Source organism: Cavenderia fasciculata, assembly GCF_000203815.1.
Source record: "Cavenderia fasciculata unplaced genomic scaffold Scf_Dfasci-G-b-205a01.r1-3, whole genome shotgun sequence".
In the NCBI taxonomy this organism is placed as follows: Eukaryota; Evosea; class Eumycetozoa; order Acytosteliales; family Cavenderiaceae; genus Cavenderia; species Cavenderia fasciculata.
In genome coordinates, this window is record NW_004457737.1 from 1,466,255 (window position 1) to 1,490,476 (window position 24,222).

A 24,222-nucleotide genomic window follows, 5' to 3' on the forward strand; every position below is an offset into this window, starting at 1 on the left:
ATTTTATTTTTACAATTATTAATATTTTAGAGATCATCATTATTATTTACAGGTATGAACGGTGAATTATTATTTTGAATCATAAGATTATTTGGATTGTTTTGATTATTTTGATTTGGGGAAATATCAAATTCTTTTTTAATTACATTGGTACCACCACTGATAGCTCCTTTGACGAGTACACTTTTAGCAGAAAATGTCATGGCAGTAGTGACTACATCCTTTCCAATCAAGAAAGAGTCTTGAGTGATATCTGCAGCATTTTTACCAAGCTTGTGATTGACAACATCAACAGTAGAGTTGTGAGCTTCGTCGAGGATGTTATTCAATCCTAACGAGATGGCAGTTGTAATTTCAGTGATGGCTGCAATAGATGTTTTTCCAAACTCTGCAGCTGCTGCCAATGTTTCGTTTTGTGGTCCATCTTGTTGTTTTGGTGCTATAAATTTGACTCCAGTCACAACTCCACTACCAACTACTTCAACAACTGATGCAAATGCTAAATAAAAATATAATAATTAATAAATGTATTGTTTTTCAGATATGGTTTAAACATTTCATTTACATACTTGAAATAACAAATGAACTTGTAGAGACAGCATAGGGAGTTGCACTTTTAATTAATTTAATTGGTGCAGAAACAATTGGTGATACTTCAACTGGTACTTTATGCTTTTCTAGTGATGATTTTAATTTGATTCCACCTTGACGTAATGCAAGAGATACAACCATTGATGCACCCATTATTCCACATGCAATAGAATTGGAGCCATTATTTACACCGGTTGACATACTGTTGAGTGAAGAAACCAAAAAACCAACCTTTTTCTCTTCCAGGGTGGAAGGGTCTGCTTGGACCAGTGCAAAACAACAAATAGAGTCCAAAGTCTTGTTAAATAGTTGAATATATACATCGGGGATATCAGATTGAAAGGTGATTCCATAAAAGTAGTCTTGGTATTCTAGTACATAGTGTCCATGTGCAACAGCAAAGATTGGTGTTTCCTTTACGATTGGGAATACCATCGTTTCAACTTCTCCAATATCAAACTTGAATTCCATTAAATGTAATGAATCTGATACCTTCTTTAGGTATATAGGTCCTTCGCCAACAAGTTCTTTATCTGCATTTTGAGATGAATTTGATATAATTGGTGATCCAGGTGGTGAACATGTATCAATATCTATATTATTATTATTATTAGGTGATGTTGGTTCATATGTTAATCTTTCTTGTTTCCAACGATAACATGTAGCTTTTGAGATTGTAAAGATAGTCTCTGGTAGAGTATTATTCATTTGGTTTAATTCTTCCAACATTTTTGCTTTTGTTTCTATGATTTGTTTTCTTGTTTGACAAGAGTATTCTATAAATTCTATTAATCTTGAATATAATTCTTTTTCTCCTATAAATTAATTTGATAACATTTAATATTATTTATATTGTATCAAACATGTATGTATGTATGTATCTATTATACATACTTTGTATTATATTATTTAATATATGAATAGTACTTTGATAATTATCTATTGCTCTATTCAAATTTTCAATTACTTGATTTATAAATATTGTTAAATTTAATTGTTGTTGATTATTACTATTATCGTAATTATTATTATTATTATTATTATAGTTATTATTATAGTTATTATTATAATGGTCGTTATCGTTATAATGAATTAAAGAGGAATGTGTAAAGAGTGAATGATAATGATTCAGCAGTTCCTGTATCTCTGAATCTGTTCTAACTTGTATTTTTCTACAATGCTCAATAATCTCTTCAACTACGACTACTGTCATTTTGACTTGATGTACAAACTGTATATTATTGGTGGGTATATATATAGTACTACTGCTTCTTCTCTCTGCTCAATAAGAAATGAACTTTGGCTTGCATTCTAAAAATTAAATGATTTTTTTAATTTTTTTTTTAATTGTTTTCCTTTTTTGGAGGTGGTGACTTTATCGGTTCACTTTTCCCATTTCCTCAAGTTTCCAACGATAGTAGTTTTTACAAATAAATATATATATTTATTTATTTATTTATTTGTAGAATATATTTATTTAATTAGTTTATTTATTTATTTATTGCTATACAAATTGGAACAATGATTATTATTATTAAATAGATACAAGTTACAACGGTCATTGTTATTCTTGCTGATTTTCTTTGTAGGAATAATCCACCAGCCATGAGAAACCCGAGAATGAATCCACCCATATGCCCAGCCATGGAAACTTGTGGTCCAAAACTATTGATAATGATAATTAAAAGATGATAGAGTGTGGTGATGAGGAAATTGTATCTAGTTGCTTTGGAAAACTCTTTCATTGCAAAGAGGGATTCGAATACGATGACTCCTACAAATCCCAGAATAGCACCACTTGCACCCAACGAGGCCTTGTATGGATCCGAGGTTGCCATTATCATTAAACTGGAACCGAAATTTGTAGCCAAATAGATAAATAGTGTTCTTTTCCAACCCCATCTTTTCTCCATAATGAGACATATTCTCAATAAGAACGTTGAATTGCCAAGTAAATGCATAGGTCCACCATGAAGAATTAATGGGAAGAATAATCTATGCAACTGTCCTCGATAGACTAGATCTGGTACCATGTAGAGCAATTGGAATAGATTATCATGACAAACTAAATAGACCACAAATTCTAATATCAACATAAACAATGATATTGCAAATACCCAAAACGAAACTGAACATACTAGCCCCTTGATTTGTTGTTTCGTAGGATATTCCAAAAAATAACCAGCGTATCTTGTGTAGGTTCTGTCTCTTGCGACCATTTCATTCTCTTCTTCCAAATAATAAACATTTCCATCCAATGCAATATATCCAACTCCTTTATTCCTAACCAACTCATCTTTATCTTCATTTAAAAATGTATCAGCACCATCTGATTCTAAACGATTATAATTTCCATTTTGTTTTTTTCCATAAAGTTCTATTTCATTTATATTATTATTATTTCTATTTTGATTTATATTGATTGTATGTTGTTGGGGTTGATCAACTCTATCTTGTTCATCTATTCTTTCTATGATTGGGACTATAGTTGTTGAGTTATAATCCATTTTTTTAAAAAATTAAATTAAAAGATATCTTTTCAAACAATGATTGATATTTATTTATGCATTCCATGGAAATATATTAATAATATTTTAATTCGATCCTCAGATCAATAATAATAAATTTTCATCATACCCACTCACACATCACCCACATTCAATCAATCTACAAAAAATAGTTTGTATACTCTGAACGATTCCCAACTCAAATTAATTGTAAATCGACTAATTATTGTATCTTTTTTTATTTAATTTGGAATTGAAATGTACATTTTTTGAAAAAAATGTTGTTTGATTGATTGATTTGATTTCATTCACGAGCGATAATACGTGCTCTCATCCCCACGTGCTGGTAAAGCCAAAAATAAGAGGATGGTAATAGAGAAATATCCAACAGCAAGTAGAATCATTGCAATTCTAATCTTTTTCTTGGCAGGATTTCTGATGAATATGGCACCACCCAATAAAACACCTGAGATAAATCCACCTAAATGACCTCCAAGACTGTAGCCCGGAAGACTACTGAGAATGAGACAGACAGCCATACTAAATATCAAAGATCCAAGGGTATAGTATCGACTCACTTTACTCATCTCTTCTCTTGCAAAAAAGGTTTCGCACATGACTGCACCGATAAATCCACAAATCGAGCCACTGGCACCAGACGTGAGGACATTGTACCCTTTTGGAGCATTCATTGCCAATAAACTAGCTCCAATGTCGGTGAGAAGAAATACGAGTAGTGTCCATCTCCACTTCCAACGTTGTTCAGTGATGACACAAAACCGAATCAAGAAAACAGAGTTTATCAATAGATGAATGATACCGAAATGGATAATGAGTGGCAATACGATTCGATAGATTTGATGGTGAACCTTGACATAGTAGGGGACCAATCCTCCGACGAGAAAGACAGCCTCGGGATGTGGACCAATCATCTTGTTTTCACGAGGAGATGCAAAGCCTTTCCCAATGACAAACTCTGCGATGAGCATTGCAAACGAAGCGAAAAATACCCAAAAGGAGATAGTCTTTAGTAAATTGACCAGATGCTTTCTTTTAACCTCTATTACGAATCCAAAACGAGCCAATAGTTTAGCGATCGTTGATGTGGTACGTTCATCATAGTAATGGTAGATACCATCAATTCCAATATAAACATTTGATCCATCTCCATTTGGCTCACCCAAGTCTTGGATAGTTGCATTTTGACCACTATAATTATTTGCTCTACTTTTATCTACTTTATCATCTTCTCTTAATTCATGATATTTTCCATCATTACTTTTAATATTTACATTATTATTCATAATATTAATATTATCATTATTATTTTCAGTTACTAATCCTCCTTTTTCTTTTTCAAGATCACTTAGTGTTGTTATTCCCATTGTTCTTTCTTCTTCTTCTTTTTTTGTGGTTGAATTATTATTAATTATTAATGATAAAATAATAAGAATATAACACAACCAAACCATCAATCCATTATCAGAATCAAATATCAAATATATTTCCACTAATTAATATAACTATTAATAACAAACAAACGATCATCATAGTGAAGGAATGATCATATATAATTAGATGATGGATGGGTATGATCATTCATTCTAATTACGATTGTGTTTATTGTGGTGTTGTTGTTGTGGTTGTTGTGATTGGATTATATATATAATATGTGATTACATCGATATCTGTATTGTGTGTACGAATTATTTGTGCATGTTGTGTTAATCTTTTTGTTACTCTACAACTTTTAATTAAAAAAGGTAACAAAAAAAAATAAAATTAAACCTCCTCCCACACACTAATAATAAATCTTGCTTGTCTTTTCAGATATATATTTGATAGTACTAAAAAGATGACAGATTGTGAACAACAACAAATACAACAACACCAACACCACAACATTCATAATATACTCAAGAATAAATATGTATTCAAGTTGATAACCAATTATATTCATGAATACTCACAACACAGTAGATATTCACCTCACGGTGTCTCTTACAAGATCGATGAGATACCAACGATGAGATGGGCGATCATCAATGGTTATGGAGGACTATTAGATTACTATTCAACCAACAAGGACAAGATTAGATCGTTGTGGCCTGTTCTGACAATCAACGATATTAAAGCATTATGTTCACCACATCGATACAATCGGTCGTTTGCATTCAAATTGTCGACTTTCAAAAGATTGTTTGATATCTATAGTGATCAGTTGGCAGGTGATCATATAGTACTCGACAATGCAGCAGAGTCTGGTAATTTAGAACTAGTAGAGTTTTTATTACAACAAGGTAGTACTACTACTGTGATCACTAATTTGGCTATTGAAAATGCATCTCAACAAGGTCATATTACAATCCTCGAAGCAATATTTAATCATATCAACAATAATAATAATAATAATAATTTGGATCATCCAAAACTTAAAAAGATAAACAAGATAAAGAATGCAAATATATTGACTTCTAGAGCATATGATTTGGCTGCATTTGATGGTCATGTTGGTGTATTAAAGTTATTGGATTCTTTTGAATGTGATGCAACAAAGGATGCAATTGATATGGCTGTCAAGAATAATCATATTCAAGTAGTAGAGTACATGTTGGGTATTAAAAAGTACAAGAGTCTATTCACTCAAAAGGCAATCAAGAGAGCTATCCACAACAACAATCATGCAATGTTATTGTTGTTGATTAAAAAGGGTAGCCCGAAAAGCAAATACCTAGAACAAGATTCTATCTTGTTGGCCGTTACAAACATGGTGTATCACAAAGATGTATCATCGAGTGTCAAGAATGAACAAACCGAGATGATCAAGTTTTTGGTAAAGAACAAGTACTTGAGATCCATCTCATCCAACATGGTATCGACATTGGCACAATTTGGAAATATACAGGCACTCGAGTACCTTCATCAAGAGTTTGGATTGGAAAGAGATAATTCTATAGAGACTTATGTTTGCATGAGTGGAGATATTGAAATGATGCTGTGGTATGCAAACAAGTTGGGTGGTACATTCTCTGATGAAAGTGTTAGATCGATTGTCAAACACGGAAATATAGAGTGTGTTAAATATGCATTGCCCGATCCATCAGTCATTGGCACAGACTTGCTCGAGTTTCTCATCCCAGAGGCATCGACCAAAGGACATTTGGAAATTGTACAATATTTATTCAAGGGTTTTGGAGTAGACTATCGACCAACAACTCTGTTGGGATTGGATCAAGCAATGTCGTTTGGTCATTTGGATGTTGTAAAATATTTGGCCGAAAAGATTGACCTCGTTGCTGTGACGGAAAAGAGACCTCTAGAAAGAGGAATCGTCCGTTCAATTGAAGGAGGTCATTTCAATGTATTATACCATTTTTGTCAAGAGGTTCCGGTTGCCAAAGACATAGTGTCTGCCAATACAATCATGGCTGCTTGTAAAATGGATTTGGGTGTGACCAAATTCTTGTTTGACTATTTCAAAACATACGATATTATCGTCCCCTACATCTACCTGTCAGAGTGGATCAACACTGCTCGTGACAATGGACAATTTGAAATATTTAAATATCTTGTCAGTCTAGACACTACTGTCACATTAAATATCGACGCAATATGTAAAAAGGGTCACGTACACATGCTAGAGTACGCACTCTTTAAATCAGGCATCATCGTAGACAGCGACGACATTGAGATGGACAGAAAAAGACTAAAGATGAAAATAGAAACCAATACCGTTTTTAGTCTTGCCGAATTGGGTAGAGTCAAAGTGTTAGAGACACTTGTCAAATACAAGTTGTGGAGTGCTTCCAAACCTCTCCCAAATTCTATTATACCAATGTTGTTGGATGCCGGATACATCAACTTTGTCAAAAAGTCTTTAGACTCTAAAGTCTTCAACATGGAACACAGTTTATCTAGGGAATGGTACTATGTTCCCTTTCAAAGTGGCAATGTGGCTGTTATAGACTATGCTGTCAAAGTATTGGGTATCAAATTAACAACAACCAAGATGATCCTCGATTCTGAATCACCTCAAACCATTACAGTGCCATTTGTTATACCTCCAGTGGACAAGATCGGTACGAATGGATACCTACGTTCGATTGATTGGGCAAACAAATTGGACATTTACGACCACTCTACATTTGTCACTAAAATGGTTCCAAAACTAATCCAAAACAATCATTACACCATCGTGTCATCTCTCAAACTTAAACCAGAGGATTGGGATAGAGAAAACGTTGCTCTTTTAAATGCAGGATGGGATTCTAAAAATGAAACAATGTTAAATTATGTTTTATCAAAAGTTCCAAGTAAACATGCAAAAAAGTTTTTAGATTGGAAGAAAAATTATTCTAATCAATAAATATTTGTATAAAAGAAGAGAGAAACGTTGTTGTATATTAAAATATCGATCGATCGTTTTATTTAAATTAACACTTTGAATAGAGGGTGTGTCAAGTCGATGGCAGTGCGTAGTGGGTGCTAGGTGCGTCGTTCAGCAGCTATCCCAATTGGGTCGTAAAAAAATAAAAAAAAAATGAATTTCCATTTTAGGAATTGTCGGTTGGCAGACTTTAGAGCACCAACCAAGCCACAGTAAGTTTATTATGAGTCAATAAAAGAGATAAAGTATAAGATAAATGAAGAGATAGAACATAGTATAGTTAGAACATATAGTATATAGTTATATATATAGATATATCATTGTATTTTGTGGCTCGTTAGTGCCAAATGCACAAGAAAGGATAAGGAATAAGAGTTCACAATATTGTCAAGTACTGAATCAACACCAAGTCTATTGCTGTTATAACATTCACGAGTTACTTGTACTTATTTGCTCCTCCAATCCACTCTTGTGCAGAGAGATACAGAGCTGTTCAAGTAAATTATCATTGTTTAAAGATATTGCCGCAGTTGCGTCTTTGTATGTTTAAATCTGCCACGATTATCGATCATAGCATTGGTCCATTTACACTCAACTACCTGACCTGTGTCTCTTATCGCACTAGCTAGTTGCATGTTACTATAGTATAGAACTACCTACCTTTTTTTTATCTTCTTTTTTGGTTTTATTTATAACTATTTATTGGTGAATGGATGAATGGATGGATGGATGGAATGAACGGAGTTATCCTTGTCGTTGTTGTTGATGTTGATGTACTATTGCCGATAGAAGCAGTTTGTTTTCTGGGAGATGTGCTATAAGATAGCATTCATCGTGAAAGTTAACTTTACATTGGCAACAAGTCTTGGTGGTTCTTGTTCTACGCTTTACATCAAGGACTTTGCAATACTGACAAGGATTTAGATCACCTTGAACCAATGCGTGGACTACAGTTTGAGGAGCAGCAGCAGAAGTGGGAGCATATTGGCCTCCATTTCCACTGGTTACGTATGTGGATTGTGTAGCCAATTCTTGTTCCAGTTGTTTAATCCTATCTCTTTGATCCTGGAATACTTTTGATGTAATTGGATTCAAGTGTTCCAATTGTTTTTGAATAGGCTCCTGCAAGCCAAGCTTATCTCTTACCACGTTTTGAGTGAAATCACAAAATCGGTATGTGCTATTGCCTTCAAGGGATTTGAAGATGCAATATGCATTCACCATTGCACGATCCAACTGCGCAAATATGTTAACATGTGTGTATTTGCTTTTTCGATGGGGATATGACCGACAATTTGATGATAGTTGTCCTGACAGATCGACTCCGTGGGTAGTTGCATTGTATTGAGTCTGCACATCGAGCTTTGTGAGTTTTCCTTCTTTTAATGTATATGGATTACAGGCATTTGATAAAAAATATGTTACTTTGCTGTCATTGATGGCGGTGGCACAAATGTCCTGGGGAATACCAGAGTCTTCTTTTGGAAATGCTATAGCAGCCAACTTTTTCTTGTTGTCCTTTTGTACCATGCGTCCTAAACCATCTTTGAAAAGGTACGTTGGTCTAATGGACCTTACAGTCATTACATAATGAATCTTATTGTTGGGATTGTTATCGTCGTTGTTGGAATTGATGTTTTGACTAAAGTTTGATAATACAGTGGCAACTTGTAATGATGTGTAATAGTTATCCATTGCAAACAAATAGTGACTCAATGGTCTATCATCTGTAGCTACTTTTTGTCTGACCCACTCTGCAAATTCGATTGGGATTTTAAGAGGACTATTTGGTGGAAAAGAACTAACCACAGATGGATCTAAATAAGACAATAATAATGATTAGACATATGATGATAATGATGATATTTGTAAATTGTTATAAAACAACATACCTATTGTTACAGATTTTGTTGTAGATTCATCACTACCTCTGTAAAGCCATTGGGTCAATATAAAACCATTTGAGTCAGATAAAACGAAATACTTTAATCCAAATTTGTGTGGTTTATCTGGTTCATACTGCTTGAACCTTACCAAGCCTTTATAAGGGGCCATATATTCATCGATTGATAAACGTAATGATGGGATATAGTGGTTGTTTGAATTTTTTTCAATCATTTGAATGACGGAATCTTCGTCATAGTGAAGGAATTTGAGGATGGACTTAAATCTTTTTCTTGACATTAATGGGCGGATAACAGATGGAGGATGGAAAGGGCTCTTTCTATTCCAATGGTCTTCCGCCCGTGGGAGTTTGACAAGACCCATAAAAAAGGCAATATAAAAGAAATTCTCCAATTGTTTATAGGTAAACAACTTGGTGTTGTCAACCAACTGTATTTCCTCTTGTTCTAACTGTTCTTGAATAAAGCTAAGCCTATCTTGTGGAGATAATCCTTGTGGCATTGTTGATAGAAACCCACGCTTCCAAGTCTCAAAATCAACCATTCTTCCAACAATTTGATTGTACTCAGTTTCTACTGCATTGGTTTGATTTGAGGTAGATGTGGTAGATGTTGTCGATGATGATGATGATGATGATGATGATGATGATGATGATGATGATGATGATGTGGTCGATGTTTGCGAGTGGGAGGGTGTGAACAAACGAAGCAGACTGGATCCAAAGCTTGAAGAGGAAGTGGTGGCGGTGGTGGGAGTTGTTGATGAAGATGTATTAGAAAGAATAGGATGTTGGAATTGTTCGTTATCTTCATCAATTATTGTAACTGGCTGGCTCTTTCTTTGATTTTTCTTTTGTTTCTTTTTTCTCCTTGGTGTATCAGCCTCTTTTTCTTCATCATTATCATCATCTTCTTCTTCATTGTATCTTCTTCTAGAAGTTGAATATGTAGTTGTTGTTGTTGATGATGATGATGGAGGCGGCTGTGATTCCTTTGACTTATTCGTGAGAAAAAGTCTTATTTGTTGGTAATGTTGCTTGATGTATTTATAATCCCTTGCATATTTGCTTCGATGGATGAGATACAAATTCGATTCCTCGAGTATGTGGTTGATGACTGATTCGTCGATTATCAAGCTTATTACTTGACTAGGAGTTAATGGTTGATCGATGTTTTTGCTACGTGCTGATGCATTGCTGCTATCCATTTCATAGGTTATTCGATTCGACAATTCTTCTGAGTTTGTATTATTTAAAATAGTCCATTTCTCTTTGAATAGATCCCCTATAAATGTGATAATTGTTCTAATTTGTTAGCAAGTTGTTGGTGAATCATCTATCTATCTATTTATATACATACGACATGGGCATTTACATTGAGAAGTACAACCATTATTATATAACTTGCATTTGCAAGCAGTACAATTCCCCTTGTTAGCGCATTTACATTCAAAAATGGTTGTGTCTTGAACAAAATAGTAAGACTTGGATGCACGTTTGTCCAAGTCCGTTAGGTTATTGAATAATGGGATACGACCGACACTTTCTGGTTGTTTTTTCTTCTTGTTATTCAACTTGTGGACATAAATCAATCTTGTTTGAAGAAATCTATTGAACTTCTGGTGGATTTCCAACTCTTCAGGTGATTCAATGGCTTCAATAGATTCTTTTGCTTCAAACTTCTTGAATAACTCCATGTGGGCATCGAAAGTCTCTTTGAACCATTCAAATTCCTCTTGTAAATCATCTTCTTTGTAGTTGGTACGTGGTTTTAGTGGTGGTTGTTGTTGTTGTTGTGAATACTCTACTTCTTTTTCTGGTACAGGTGTATGTGATCTTTGATATTCTGGTTCAACAAATGCATCATCTTCTAGATCTTCATCGTCAAGTATAGCATTACCATCAAGTAAAGGATTATCATCAAGTAGATGATTGTCATCAAGTTGATTATTATCATCATACTCGGCTTCGATCCCTCCTTTGTATATGCTTCGAAACAATGCTACACCTTTCTTCAAACTTTCAAACATAGTTGTTGCTGCTGCTGATGCTGTTGATGATTTATCTGTAAATACTCGTATTTTTGCAATAAAGAAACATATAATAGATAAATAATGTTGAGCGTACACATATTATATGAAGATATGTTAAAATATAAATAGATAAAAAAAATTAAAATATTATGTTATTTCTACCACCCGCTACTATAGATCGCTGAGCTATTACCAAATGCGGAATTGTTTTTTATTTTTTTTTGACTTTGATCTGAAACTGATTTTGGCATTCAAAGTGTTAAACCCTTATTTTTTTCCAAAATTTTCTTCATCTTTTTATCATGAATTTTCATGACTGATAACTTTTTATGATAGATAGTGGCACCTGTAGCAATGGCAACCAAACCAACTCCACCAACAACACATCCAACTATAATCTTCCAAGTTTTGGATGAAGAAGAATCGCATTCTTCTACTGTATCGCCGTTGAGAAGGAGGTCAAATTGTGGATCAAGAGTTGCTCTATCACTGAAATTTGGAATGAGTGTATAGATACTAATCATTTGTTGGTCTTTTTCATAGTTGTAGTATTGTTGCACTCTGTATCCAATCTTTCTTGGAATGTCATCCATCATTGCGCGATTAATTAATTTTCCAACTACAATTTGATCCTTTCCAACAACTACCGAGGTGAATTCTGTTGAATTGTTCAAGATATTGTTTAGATCTACATCTCCTGAAACTCCACATCCTTGTTGACCTTGTGGTTGAGTTATGTTGGTTATTAATTGAAGAGTATTTAATCGATTGTCAAACTTCCATTGATCAATATCAATGGTATATTTGATCGAACCAAGATCTAGATAAAATAATTGGTTTGCAAAGGTTATAGGTACCTTTGTTTCAGTGATATTAGTAACATCTGTTTGTGGTTGTTTCAATTGGTATTGTAAAAAGGTAATGTTGATCGAGTTGAAATGAGTTGTACTATTCGTTGAACTATAGATCCAAGTATTCTCCAACAATAGGTCAGACTTGATGGTTGGTTGATTGGTTTTGTTGGTTTGTGTCCAATTTTGGTTTGATAAATCCAACACCTTTACAATTTGGTCATCCAAATCCACTTCTCTGATTTCACAAATCACAAATTCGTAAAAGATATTTTTGTTGTTGATTACTACTTCTGGGGCGTTTGGTTTTGGATTTACATTGGTTCCATTACCACTGTCGGTTGTTGGTGTTTCACAATAAATACCAACTCTATTATCATCACATAAACAAGTTCCATTTAAACATTGTCCAAATCCATTACAATCAATTGTATTATTTCCATTGTTATCAAAACAAGTTAAATTATTTGGATCTATAAAATAAAAGAATTAAAAAATTGATCAAATATATTATAAAAAACAGCTTACATCTCAAAGTTTGAATTGATGATGTTTTAACATAATCATCAAATTGTAAAGAAGATACAATGATATCTATGGCATAGGGAGTATTGGAAGTTAATTTGGTAATCAAACAACTAGTGGCAACACCAGAGCATACAGAAACAGGGGTTGGATGAGTACTACTTGGATTGTAAATGATGACCTCATAGCTAATGGTACCAGGTACTCCACCACTACTTGTCCATGAAACGTTTGCAAATTCATATCCACTTGTTACATTGATTTGATCAATAGATGGGACTAATTTTAAAAAAATTAAATATTAGTCAATCAATGGTTTTGTAAAAATAAATTAATTAATTAATAAAGTTTTCTTACATTTATAAATTCTAAAAGTAAAAGGAGTTGTAACTTGATCATCACTTTGGGATGCTCTAATAGTTAAATTAAATGGACCACTTGGAATAGCAAGGTTTGGGGCAATGAATGAGTTTGTAGAGGTATTAAATGTAACCCCATTTGTGAAATTGGTAGAGGCCGATGCAAAAATAGTTGTAATAATACGTGATCCACCTTGTACAGTGGGTCTTATTTGTAAATAGGTTTGGTTTAAAGCGTTGATTTTTTGTATCGTTTCGGCAACGGTGATTTGCATGGTGGAAACGGAACTAAAAACGAATGGGAGTGTTTGGGATTTACGGAATGTCGTTGGCTGTACAACGGTTGCTGAAAAGGTATATTGAGTGTTTGGATTAAGGGTAAGTTTTAAGGGTCCTTGTGTACTGAGTCCCGTTACCACTAAAGATCCAGCAGAGGTAATTGGTATCTCGTAAAATCCACTTTGCAAATTATTAATAGTACACCAAAAATTTGCAGAAATTGATGTAATATCTGTTATAGTTATATTACTAAGTAGAATATCTAAAAAATATTTATAATTAATTAAAAAAAGATTAATTAAAATATGATTCATATTTTTGATTTAAATTGATTGTTTTTACTTACTTCCTAACCAATTAAATGTTTTTATAACTTGTAAAGTGTTTCCATCATTGATGGCAGTAGCATTGACTCTGTAATTGGTTGGTACACTTGGTGCTACTGCGAATGCTTGGTACATATTTTTAGTGTTATAGGGAGTATTTACACTGGTAACTAGATCGGTTACCTGAGTAATAAAGGTTGTTTCTCCGTATCCCAGGTTACTATAAGAAAAGGTGATGTTACCGGCCGAATAGGTAGGTTGGAATGCAAAATCAAAGTTGCTTAGTGGTGTGACAAGTTGTTGCATCACCGATTTAGTATTTGATGAACCAGTGTTGGTGACGGTAACAGTGACATTAACGAGAGCACCTAGAGGTAGTCCGACCAATTGACATGTTGTAGCAGCCGAGCATCCTGGGAATGTAATGGTAGTTGATGGTTGAATGATCGCACTCACAGCATATGTATTTCCATTGGCAAATCCACCAGTAGATCCATATGTAATTGTAATAGAATTAGTTGTAACAGTTACTGGTGTAATAGTTGTAATCATTGGGTCTATTAAAATAAATAATTAATTAATTAATTAATTAATTATCAATCTAAATTAATTTTAATGTATTCATTATACATACAAGCAGGAATAGTAAAAGTTTGAGTTACAAGGGGAGCAATAATAAGATTATTAACATAATCAAAACCATCGACATAGAATCCGAGGGTACCTGAAAAGCCGGCAGTTAACCTTGTAAAGACCATATTTGTAGATGCTTGGTATGTATAACCATCGTTGTAAGGTGTACTTGTTGATTGTTGGTTGAGCATAACCGTTGTATAGGCATTTGCCTTTTGATCAAAACCAAAGTCTAGTCCGAGTACTCTGACGGCAGTGTACGAGAGAACAGTGACAGTACCAGTGACACGAGTGTATGGCTTGGTTTTGAATGCCAAACCAATTTTGTAGGGATTGGGAGATGCCGGGCAACTATAGTCATAGGTGATAGGAGAACCAGCACAATTGGCAGCATCATTAATAGTCTGAATCGATGTATCTGTACCATCAACACCTCTTTCAGCAATACCCATATAATCACTAAATGTACATCTATTTGGCATCAAGTAGACTCTAGCACTAAAATATCTGTCTGTTGATGATACATCACAGAAACTTCATTATATATATATAAAGAGATAGATATTATATATGAAAAAACAAAGTTAGTTGCAAGCATAATAAATAAATAAATCGATTTGTGAACATACGAAGTTATTGAAGTTTTTTCATAATACAAATAAGGTAGTGAACCGATTATTGGAGCTTGTGGTTTTCCAAATCTAATGACAAACCATTTAGGTAGATTGAATGGATTCTGGCAACCAGCTATAGAGTAGTCGAGATTGAGGTCGGTCAGAATGGTTCCTTGGCAAGTCATAGTGTTGAATATTTGGTATTGAGCGGTGGTCGATGAAATGAATCGTACCAATATACTACGAGTTGGATACCGATAACATTCTTCTGGTGTAAATGATTCAATCTTTTCTGGTGGGTTGGTTGGTACTTGACCTGAACTACATTCACTTTGGTCGTATGATACAATGGTTAGGAAATTCATAAAAAAATTCCCTGGACTCTCTGTTTGTCCGTTTACCATCATGCCTCTTTGTTGGTCATAACTACTACAACATAATATTAAAAATAATATCTGTGCTACTACTGCAAAATTAAAAAAATATAACTTTTGTCTCTCTCTTTTATCCATCTTTTTTTAAATAAATAAATAATATATATATAATCAAAAATAATAAATAAATAGATAATACATAAAAAAAATTGTTATTACTATACTATGATTATTTCCAATGTTATGATTGGTTGGTTTGATGATGAAAGGGCCGACCCCTTAGCCCTTTAGAGAAAGAACAAATGGGGGAAATAAAATTAAATGATATCATGGTATCTAAATATTTAAAGATTTTTATAATGATATTTTTGAAATTTCTTGCAAGATTTTTAATTAATCAATAAATATCTGCAGAGTATTATTGTAATTCACATCATCAAAGTATAAAAATCTATCAACAAATCGATTATTTGTCGATTAGTTCTGTAGGAAAATGAGAAAGTAAATGGATCATATCAGTAATCGATGAAAATAGTAGATACCCTTTTTCCAAGCACTATTCATTACCAAATACCCCATTAGAAACAAAAAATATATTTTTTGAAGATCATTTGTTTCTCAAATATCTGTTGATGCTTAAAACGAAACTTTCCAAATACGACTTTTAGAGTTCTGCAATGATATGTCGACATGATATTTTGGCATGATGTCCAAGAAATATTAATTGTTCTCGAAGATCCTTTAAATATTATTAATTTAGTGTATTGACATGAATAATTAAATTCGCATCATGGATGGAGTTTATAGGGTTAGTTATATTAATTAATTAATTATTTTTTTGGATTGTTGAGAGAAAACATCATTGAATGAGACATAAATGATGCATATTGTTCATATTGAGTTTTAACATTTCTTTGCCACACTGCAAATCTATCAATATTTTCATAGAGCATTTGGTTTTGAGTAGAAAGCTTTTGGTTTTCGTTTTGTGTCAATTGGATTTGTGCTTGTTGTTTTGAGACTAGTTGTAAAAGATACTGAATCTTTGCTTGGTCTGTCGTCAATTCTTGAAGTGATTTTTCGGTTGATTGCATAAATTCATTTGTATTTATCGAGCCTACAGCAGATGATTTTTTGTTATTTTGTTGTTGTTGTTGAGGTCCTGTAGTAGTTGTGGTTGTTTGAGGTGGAATAATTGGTTGTGGTTGAACTTGGGGTTGAATAGTAGGAGGAGGAGGAGGTGGTTGACTTTGAGGAGCAGGTATAATAACTGGTGGTTGTTGTGTTGTATTTGTAGTTGTTTGGAAAGCTGAAGTATCTGGTCTGGTCATTGCTTTTTGTTGAGGTTGTTCAAGTGGTTGTGCTGCTACAGCTGTTTTTTGAGGAGGAAGAACAGTAGTAGTAGTAGGTTGTGGTTGGGAATTAACAGATTGAGGTTGACCTTGTTGAACAATAACTTGTGGTTGTTGCAGTTGAGGTTGAGGTTTTTGTATTTGTTGTTGAGGTTGAGGTTGTTTTGGAGGGTCATGACTTTTTACAATTGTTTTAAGTTTACCAGAGACTTCTGAACGATTATTAATAATTGATTGGATTTCTGTTGAGGTGAATCTTGTGAGTAGATGGTTAGGTGGTGGAGGAGATGAAAGGATGCTGTACACTTTGACAAGTGTAGATTTGAAGAGTTGGATTTCCTCTGGCGTTGTGAGTTTCTTTTGTTCTGTCATACGAGTGATAATCTTTTCCAAAGTATCTATTCCAGTAGACTGACTGGTAAAACTGCTTGGGATATCAGCCAATGCAGCAAGTATTTTAGTTGGAACTCCAAACAATGGCACAATGATTTGATTCATCAAATGTACATGAACCAATTTTTTCTTGGTGTGAGCAGTTGCCGATAGCCATTGATCAGTACTAACCGATTGATAAGATTTAATGACATCTGTAGCCTTCCACTTTAAAAATTGATTAGATAATCCATTTTCTGAATTTAATAATTGTTGAAACTTATCTTTTTCAGTACCTAAAATAAATAAATAAATACAGTATTATAATTAGTTTCCACAATATATATATATTTGTTTGTTTCATTTTTAAATTTACCTTTGGGAGCATTTGATTCTATTGATGGTGCAAATAAAGATAATCTCATTAATGAAATGAGAATAATATTAATATTTGATTCCTTTTCATGTTTTAGTAATTCCTTTGCATTTAATATGGCTACTGCTGTCATTTTCTCTCTCATTTTCTTGTGGATGGAATTTGAGTTTGAAAACAATTTTTTGAAAACAACTGTTTCTCCTATACTACCATTTGAAATTGAAAGAGATGATTGAGATTCTAAAGAGGATTTGTTTAAAGATGGTGGTAATGCAAATGGTGATTGTGGTGGTGGATCTTTTCTCTTTTCTGATTTTCTTGGTGTTACAAATGATGATGATGATGATGATGAGGTAGTTGTTGTTGTTGATGTTGTTATATTTAAACTTTGACCTTCTAAAATAGGAGCCAAAGGATTTAAAGATAAAAGGTTGACTGAATCATTTAGACTTGATGAAAGGCTTGTATCCGATTCTGACACTTCTACCTCATCATCCTCGTCTTGGTCCTCTGGATACTTTTTCTTTCTACGTTTTTCAAACTTTGTTGGAGTGATGTATGGTGGAGGAGCACCTTTGGTAATTCGATCAAACATATCGTTTAGCTTTTGTTCTCTTTGGTATCGTTGTCTTGTGTTTCTTTGTCTTATAAGTTCGTGAATCTCTGTCATTCTCTTTTGATCGTTTAAATCGTCGGGGTTAAAGTCTACTGGATCTGGATCCTCTATTTGTTCGCCTTCATCTGATAATGCAACTTCGTCTTGTTGGTATCCAGCCTTGTTGGTTGTAGAAGATGACCCTTCTTCTTCCTCCTCTTCGTCTTCATCTTCATCTGATTCTTCTTCATCCTCTGTTGACTCTTCCTCTACTACTACTGCTACTACTTGTGGACCATCACTACCACTGCGTGGTGATCTAGGTTCGGGAGTGATTAGATCGTCAGTGGTGAGTGGTAAGTGACCACTATTGTTGTTGCCATTGTTGTTGCTAGTTGACTCATCAATTGGTTGAATCTCTAGTTTGTTGAGTAATCTATGCAATGTCTCATCGGTTGTATGTCGTTTTAATTCAGTTACATTTGTTGTTATATCTGGTAACTCTGTACTTGTTTCAATGACACTGCTTGATAACAGCGCATCTGTCTTTGGGAAGAAGGAGGTTTGTGATTTAGATGGTGTTGCCACAACAGGAACCAGAGGTTTCGTTTCAAGTGACGCAGGGATTGGAAGAGATGGAGGTGGTTTAGTTATAGTTGAAGAAACGAGTGGTGTAGTAGCAACATCATCATATTTTACAGGTTTGATTACAGCAGCTGATGTTGTTGTTGAAGTAACAGTAGTTGTAGGAAGAGGAAGAGGAAGAGGAGCAGTAGTTATGGTGGTAGGTGATGACTGTTGTACAACAGTTGGTTGAGTAGTAGGAGTCGTTGAAGTCGTAATTGGACTACCAACAACAAGATCGAATCCAATTAATAAATCTTGATGATCTTTAAATAAAGTTCTTATATTGTTTACAATGTATTCAGGTGTATGACTAAATGAAAATAATTAATTAATATAATCTAAAAGAAGAGAGAGACAATAGTGAATACTTACGAATTAGAGTGAAAACCTTGTAAGAGTCTAATAAACTCGTGAAATACAGGGCTTTGATCTCCAAACCTAGATCTAACACTTTGAAGAAGATCCAATGATTGTTTGGTTTTAAGATCCTCAGGTGCTGGTGTTGGTGCAGCCGGCTGGACAACTACCACTGCAGCGGTATGAGAAGTGATAGGTTGAGACAATTTAATATCATCTACTGTTGCTACTGAGGATTCTACTACAACAATTTGTTGTTTAATTGCCTGTTCTGATTGAGCAGAATCAACTACAGATTCTTCTTGTGGAGTTGTTGATGTAGTAGTTGTTGTAGCAGGTCCCAGAAAGTTTGGTTGTATACGTTTCCTTGATACAAATGATTTTTGATGACCTGTTGTGCTCATCTCTATCTCTCTTTTATCTATCTATCTATCTATCTTTCTATTCAAGAGACGATCACACAAGATAATGAATTAAAATTAGCAAGTCAGACACCCCTAATAATCTGTATTTCATGGAAATTCGACTTCCCTCCTTTTTTTTTAGACAATTTCAAATATCACACTCAAGATGGTGGATATCCCAGTGAATTGAGTACATAATGATTTATTTATTTATTTATTTATTTATTTATCAACAACAGTTTCATAAATAAAAGGGTTAATTGCCGATCTCCATTTTGAAGAGACCGGACCTTGTCCTTGGGTGTTACCTCCATCCAAACTTGATGGGATTGAAAACTGTATGGTCTTGATTGATGTCATCTCGTGTAAACTGGTCAAACTTGCTCTGGTCACACTTAGTATAGATGATGTTCTGTTGGCAAGTGTATTGTTGGTTATATTCATTTCAACGTCGGTTGTCTCTGTCAATGCAATGGGAATGGTCAATGTTCCAATACCATATTTTGAAGCTGTCAATAAAATATTTCTAAGACCTTTGGCCAAATCAGATGATGTCAATAATTGTGATTCTCCCCATGGTGTTCGATCTATAGATAGACAATAAAGAATATTAATACACAACCCAAGTTAAAACTCTAATCTTGTAAGTTGACCTACTCTTTTTATCAGCAAATAAATGGAATACTACTTGTACATCTGACAAGTTTGAATGTTTTGTTATAAAGAAATCACCATTCTTTAATTGTGTAGTTGGTCCAATCGATTGTTTAAATTGTTCAATTTGTTCATCAATTGAATCAAAATGTAATTCTGTAGACATATTACAATATTGTACAAACACTAAAAGAGTAGAGTAAAAAATGATTAGTATATGAACCTATAATATATATTTTTGATTGACTATACTTTTTTCACATAGTGAATTAAATCCCAAAGATGGATCAGCCAATAAAATGACAGCAGACAATGAATCTGAATAAAGGGTAGATATATATTCCATTCTTTTTGATTTTAGATATTCTCCAGTTGAAACTGGACGACAAAGTTGAAGTGGTGAAGCATCGATTAATTTAAATTCAAATAATTTTTTCTTTTGTACTCCAACTGCTATGAGACAACATTCCAATACTCTATAAAACATCTTTTCTTGTTGTTGATCTTTTTGTTGTTGTTGTTCCTTTTGTTGTTGTTCTTTTTGTTTTTTGTTATCATCTGATCCCCCACCACCTGATAATATATTTGGAATGGGCAAGAATGATTTACCAAGTGTTTGCTTTGATGGACTTTTACCTGGTGTTCCAAAAGAATCTTTTCTTTTTGGTTCATTACTTATTGGTAATGGTTGTGAAGATGAAGATGAAGATGAAGAAGATGTCTGGTTCAAAGAGGAGGAATCTGTATTATTGTTAGAATTTGGTTGTTGTTGTTGTTGTTGTTGTTGTTGTGATGATGGGGAAGAAGTATTATTCAAAGATGGACCTGTTTGTCCAATTAGATTATTTGAAGATGTTGTAGCTGGAGCAGCAGGTTGTTGATTCTTTTTACCAAAACCAAAATTAAAAAATGATGATGCTCTTTGTTGAACTTTATCAATTGTACCTGTTAATACACCTTTATCTTGTTGTTGCTGGACAACTTGTTGTTGTTGAGATTGAGTTAATGGTGAAGTAAGAGGCGGTGTGGTTTGACTTTTAGTTATATTGTTAAATTCATCATCAACCTCTTTCAACTCATCCTTTGTCGTCTCTAACCAATAAAGATCATTTAAAAAGGTTGTAAAGTCTTCCTTTTGTTTCTTCTTTAGAGTTTTAATTTCAATGTCGTATTTGGCTTCTACTTGGTCCAATCTCTTTACATTCTCTGACACCATTCTTTCAATTTCCTCACCGATGATTCCCTTGTTGGCAACTTCTTGCATCTCCTTGGAGTGTTCTTCGTTGATTGCCTCTAATTCTTCTTTCCGGCGACTGAGTAATATATTAAAAGAGGTTGCAAACAATTCCTCTTGATTGATGATCTTTTCCTTTGTCTCGGTTGACTTTTGTACTAGGTACAAGAAGATCTTTATCTTTTCATCTTGTAACTTTTGCTCCTCGGTGATTTCATTCTTTACCAAACTATTCCAATAGTTTGTCTTTTCACTATACTGATGTGCTAATTCATTTATCTTACTATTAATAAGAGTATAGTTTGATGATGACGACGATGATGATGATAAAGTTGATGAATCCAAAGAGAATGATTCAGTTGTATCTTGTAACTTTAATGTTTTCACTTTATAGGAGATGATGAGGTTTGGTTAATATTAAATGATATCATTTATGACATAATCATCTATATCTCTACTTCACATATTGTACATACATTGAAGGATATCTTGTTGATCATTATATAGGATATATTCTTGTTCAAGCATTGACTCTACCATATTGAGAATAGATACAGATAGATAGGGAGGAATGTCAAACTCTGACATGAACTGATCGACAGCAGTACTCGTATCCTCACCCTTTCTCAGGTTGAATATGCCAGCCACATACTTTCTACCAACTGGAAACTCTAGTTTAAATTGTATGTCTGAATGTGATATAGTCATCTCGATCAAAGAAAGTATTAAGTAGCAAGATAAGATAACTTGTTTAAACAAGAGTTCGATTCGATACTACTACCACTACTACTAGATAAAGATCTTTATCCAATTGTCAAAGTTAACTTCAAAGTACGTGAGTGAATGAGTTGGGTTGATTGGTTGATTGGTTGATTGATTAATTGATTGATTGTAAGTTATAACCTATACCTATCTATCTATGATCGATTGATTGATTGATGAGTTTTGTGTTTTGCTCAAAGTTGTGTGTATGTGTGAGGTGTGGTGAGGTGTGAAGTATGACGATCGAATGTTGTTGTTTGCACACTATAATAATAATAATATTTGGGTCAGGCACACACATACAAGTTTTTAAATTAAAAAATTAATATCAATTTACACTATATCATGATCGATCAATATATCAGTAGTATAGTAGTAGTATTATTATTTAATTATTGTACATTATTAATGTTCCATAGAAAGAGATAATAATAATAATAAAATTAAAATAATCAAAAGTTTAATTATAATTATTAATTTATTTTATTATTTGTATTGTTAAAGTACTATTATAGTATGGAATTTAATATTCGAATATTATCTATCTATCTTTAATCTTCATCATCATCAAAAATAAAATTAAAAGAAAATGGACAATACAGATAATAATAATAATAATAATAGTAATAATAATAATAATCACGATTTAGAAAATAATAATATTGATAATCAAGATGATCAACAACCGCAACCAGCTGAGAGAACAGCAGCAACAACAGAAGATTTAATATTTGGTGATCAAACATTTAGACATAGTTTCCTGACAATATTTGTTAATAATAATGGACCATCACTACCATTCATGATTATGTTGGTGGTAGTCATTCCATTTGTCGTATTCTTATTATCACTCATACCAATGGTGACAGGCAGTTATTATCTAAAGTATCATAGTTTACTTTGTTTTAAAAATAATACTGATTCAACTTATCCTCCTGACACAAATAATACTAATAATAATTTTAATAATACTAGTACAAGTAATATTAATAATAATAATACAAATACAAATTCAATAATTAATTCACATAATAATGATATTCAAACAGATTCACTTTATAATGTATACCATAATAGAGATAAAAAACACAAGAATAATAATAATTATAATAATGGTAGTGGTTTAGTAGACAGAGATAAAGAAGCATTGTATTTATACTATCGAGCCAATCATAGAGTTTGCAATGACTTTTTTTATATTCGAAATTTCTATGATGGTAAAGATAATGGAACTTGGTCTAATGAGACTTCACCCATTGGTGATGTTCCAAAAGCTCGGTATCTCTATCTGTCATTTCGGGTATTAGGATTGACAGCTTTATTTCCAGCCATATTTTGTATCGTAGGATATATACACAGACCATTTATTTATGGTTCCATATCAATACTGTATCTTGTGGTTTTAGTGGCACCTGTAATGACTATATTAAAACTACCAATATTCTATCAACAAGAAGAAGGTTCCTATTCGCGTCCGACTTGTTATTACAATGAAACATTTTTCAATTATTGCCAAGAAAATAGAGGTTATAGATCATTTGATCATGGTGAATATGTTTTATATCAATTAAATAATAATACTAAAGAGGTAAACTAAAATTAATATTATTTCTAATTATTGTTATTATTAATACTAATTATTTATTTATTTGATTAAATTATTAATTCTAGTACTTAATGGAAATAGAATGGGGATTTAAACCAATATTTTATGCAGAATTGGGAGCAATTGTATTATTTGCTTTTAATATAATATTATTTATTTGGGGAACTTGTATTTATAGAGATTGGAATAGTAATTTATTTAGAAATCAACAATTACAAGGTAGGAAATCTCAAATTGTTAAACCTCCCCTTCTATCAATCAATGTAACTTCTTCAACATCATCCAACAAAAATCACGAAAAATCCAATGATATGTTTTCAGACACAAGCTCGAATATATCTCAAGATGATAATGATGACAACTATTATAATACTAATAATAGATCATTTAATAAACGTAATATTATTACTTTATAATAATATTTAAAGTATAATAATAATTTAATATTTAATAAATTAAATAATACCTGTATAAAAATTTATTTGATTATGTGTATATATA

General features: G+C 33.0%; 9 protein-coding genes across 9 annotated transcripts; 2 read left to right on the top strand and 7 right to left on the bottom strand.

The window, feature by feature from the left end:
• Positions 1 to 26: 26 nt before the first annotated feature.
• Positions 27 to 1,804, bottom strand: DFA_03287 (uncharacterized protein; the record flags this gene model as incomplete). The annotated part of the gene is made up of 3 exons (XM_004362835.1): positions 27 to 499; positions 570 to 1,406; positions 1,486 to 1,804. The coding sequence occupies 3 exons, from the start codon at positions 1,802 to 1,804 to the stop codon at positions 27 to 29; spliced, it is 1,629 nt and encodes a 542-aa protein (XP_004362892.1).
• Positions 1,805 to 2,081: 277 nt separating this feature from the next.
• Positions 2,082 to 3,098, bottom strand: DFA_03288 (uncharacterized protein; the record flags this gene model as incomplete). Its single annotated transcript, XM_004362836.1, has 1 exon — positions 2,082 to 3,098. One exon carries the CDS (start codon positions 3,096 to 3,098, stop codon positions 2,082 to 2,084), a length of 1,017 nt encoding a protein of 338 aa, XP_004362893.1.
• A 308-nt stretch (positions 3,099 to 3,406) lies between these two features.
• On the bottom strand, positions 3,407 to 4,483 carry DFA_03289 (uncharacterized protein; the record flags this gene model as incomplete). Its single annotated transcript, XM_004362837.1, has 1 exon — positions 3,407 to 4,483. One exon carries the CDS (start codon positions 4,481 to 4,483, stop codon positions 3,407 to 3,409), a length of 1,077 nt encoding a protein of 358 aa, XP_004362894.1.
• Positions 4,484 to 4,953: 470 nt separating this feature from the next.
• DFA_03290 (uncharacterized protein) lies at positions 4,954 to 7,464 on the top strand (the record flags this gene model as incomplete). The annotated part of the gene is made up of 1 exon (XM_004362838.1): positions 4,954 to 7,464. The coding sequence occupies one exon, from the start codon at positions 4,954 to 4,956 to the stop codon at positions 7,462 to 7,464; it is 2,511 nt and encodes an 836-aa protein (XP_004362895.1).
• A 765-nt stretch (positions 7,465 to 8,229) lies between these two features.
• Positions 8,230 to 11,418, bottom strand: DFA_03291 (uncharacterized protein; the record flags this gene model as incomplete). Its single annotated transcript, XM_004362839.1, has 4 exons — positions 8,230 to 9,302; positions 9,378 to 10,386; positions 10,534 to 10,673; positions 10,749 to 11,418. The coding sequence occupies 4 exons, from the start codon at positions 11,416 to 11,418 to the stop codon at positions 8,230 to 8,232; spliced, it is 2,892 nt and encodes a 963-aa protein (XP_004362896.1).
• A 254-nt stretch (positions 11,419 to 11,672) lies between these two features.
• On the bottom strand, positions 11,673 to 15,520 carry DFA_03292 (uncharacterized protein; the record flags this gene model as incomplete). The annotated part of the gene is made up of 6 exons (XM_004362840.1): positions 11,673 to 12,745; positions 12,801 to 13,076; positions 13,155 to 13,697; positions 13,782 to 14,318; positions 14,396 to 14,928; positions 15,024 to 15,520. 6 exons carry the CDS (start codon positions 15,518 to 15,520, stop codon positions 11,673 to 11,675), a joined length of 3,459 nt encoding a protein of 1,152 aa, XP_004362897.1.
• A 692-nt stretch (positions 15,521 to 16,212) lies between these two features.
• DFA_03293 (uncharacterized protein) lies at positions 16,213 to 19,465 on the bottom strand (the record flags this gene model as incomplete). The annotated part of the gene is made up of 3 exons (XM_004362841.1): positions 16,213 to 17,402; positions 17,483 to 19,014; positions 19,077 to 19,465. 3 exons carry the CDS (start codon positions 19,463 to 19,465, stop codon positions 16,213 to 16,215), a joined length of 3,111 nt encoding a protein of 1,036 aa, XP_004362898.1.
• Positions 19,466 to 19,687: 222 nt separating this feature from the next.
• On the bottom strand, positions 19,688 to 22,061 carry DFA_03294 (uncharacterized protein; the record flags this gene model as incomplete). Its single annotated transcript, XM_004362842.1, has 4 exons — positions 19,688 to 20,052; positions 20,123 to 20,305; positions 20,372 to 21,739; positions 21,830 to 22,061. 4 exons carry the CDS (start codon positions 22,059 to 22,061, stop codon positions 19,688 to 19,690), a joined length of 2,148 nt encoding a protein of 715 aa, XP_004362899.1.
• Positions 22,062 to 22,704: 643 nt separating this feature from the next.
• On the top strand, positions 22,705 to 24,137 carry DFA_03295 (uncharacterized protein; the record flags this gene model as incomplete). Its single annotated transcript, XM_004362843.1, has 2 exons — positions 22,705 to 23,703; positions 23,787 to 24,137. The coding sequence occupies 2 exons, from the start codon at positions 22,705 to 22,707 to the stop codon at positions 24,135 to 24,137; spliced, it is 1,350 nt and encodes a 449-aa protein (XP_004362900.1).
• Positions 24,138 to 24,222: the final 85 nt, after the last annotated feature.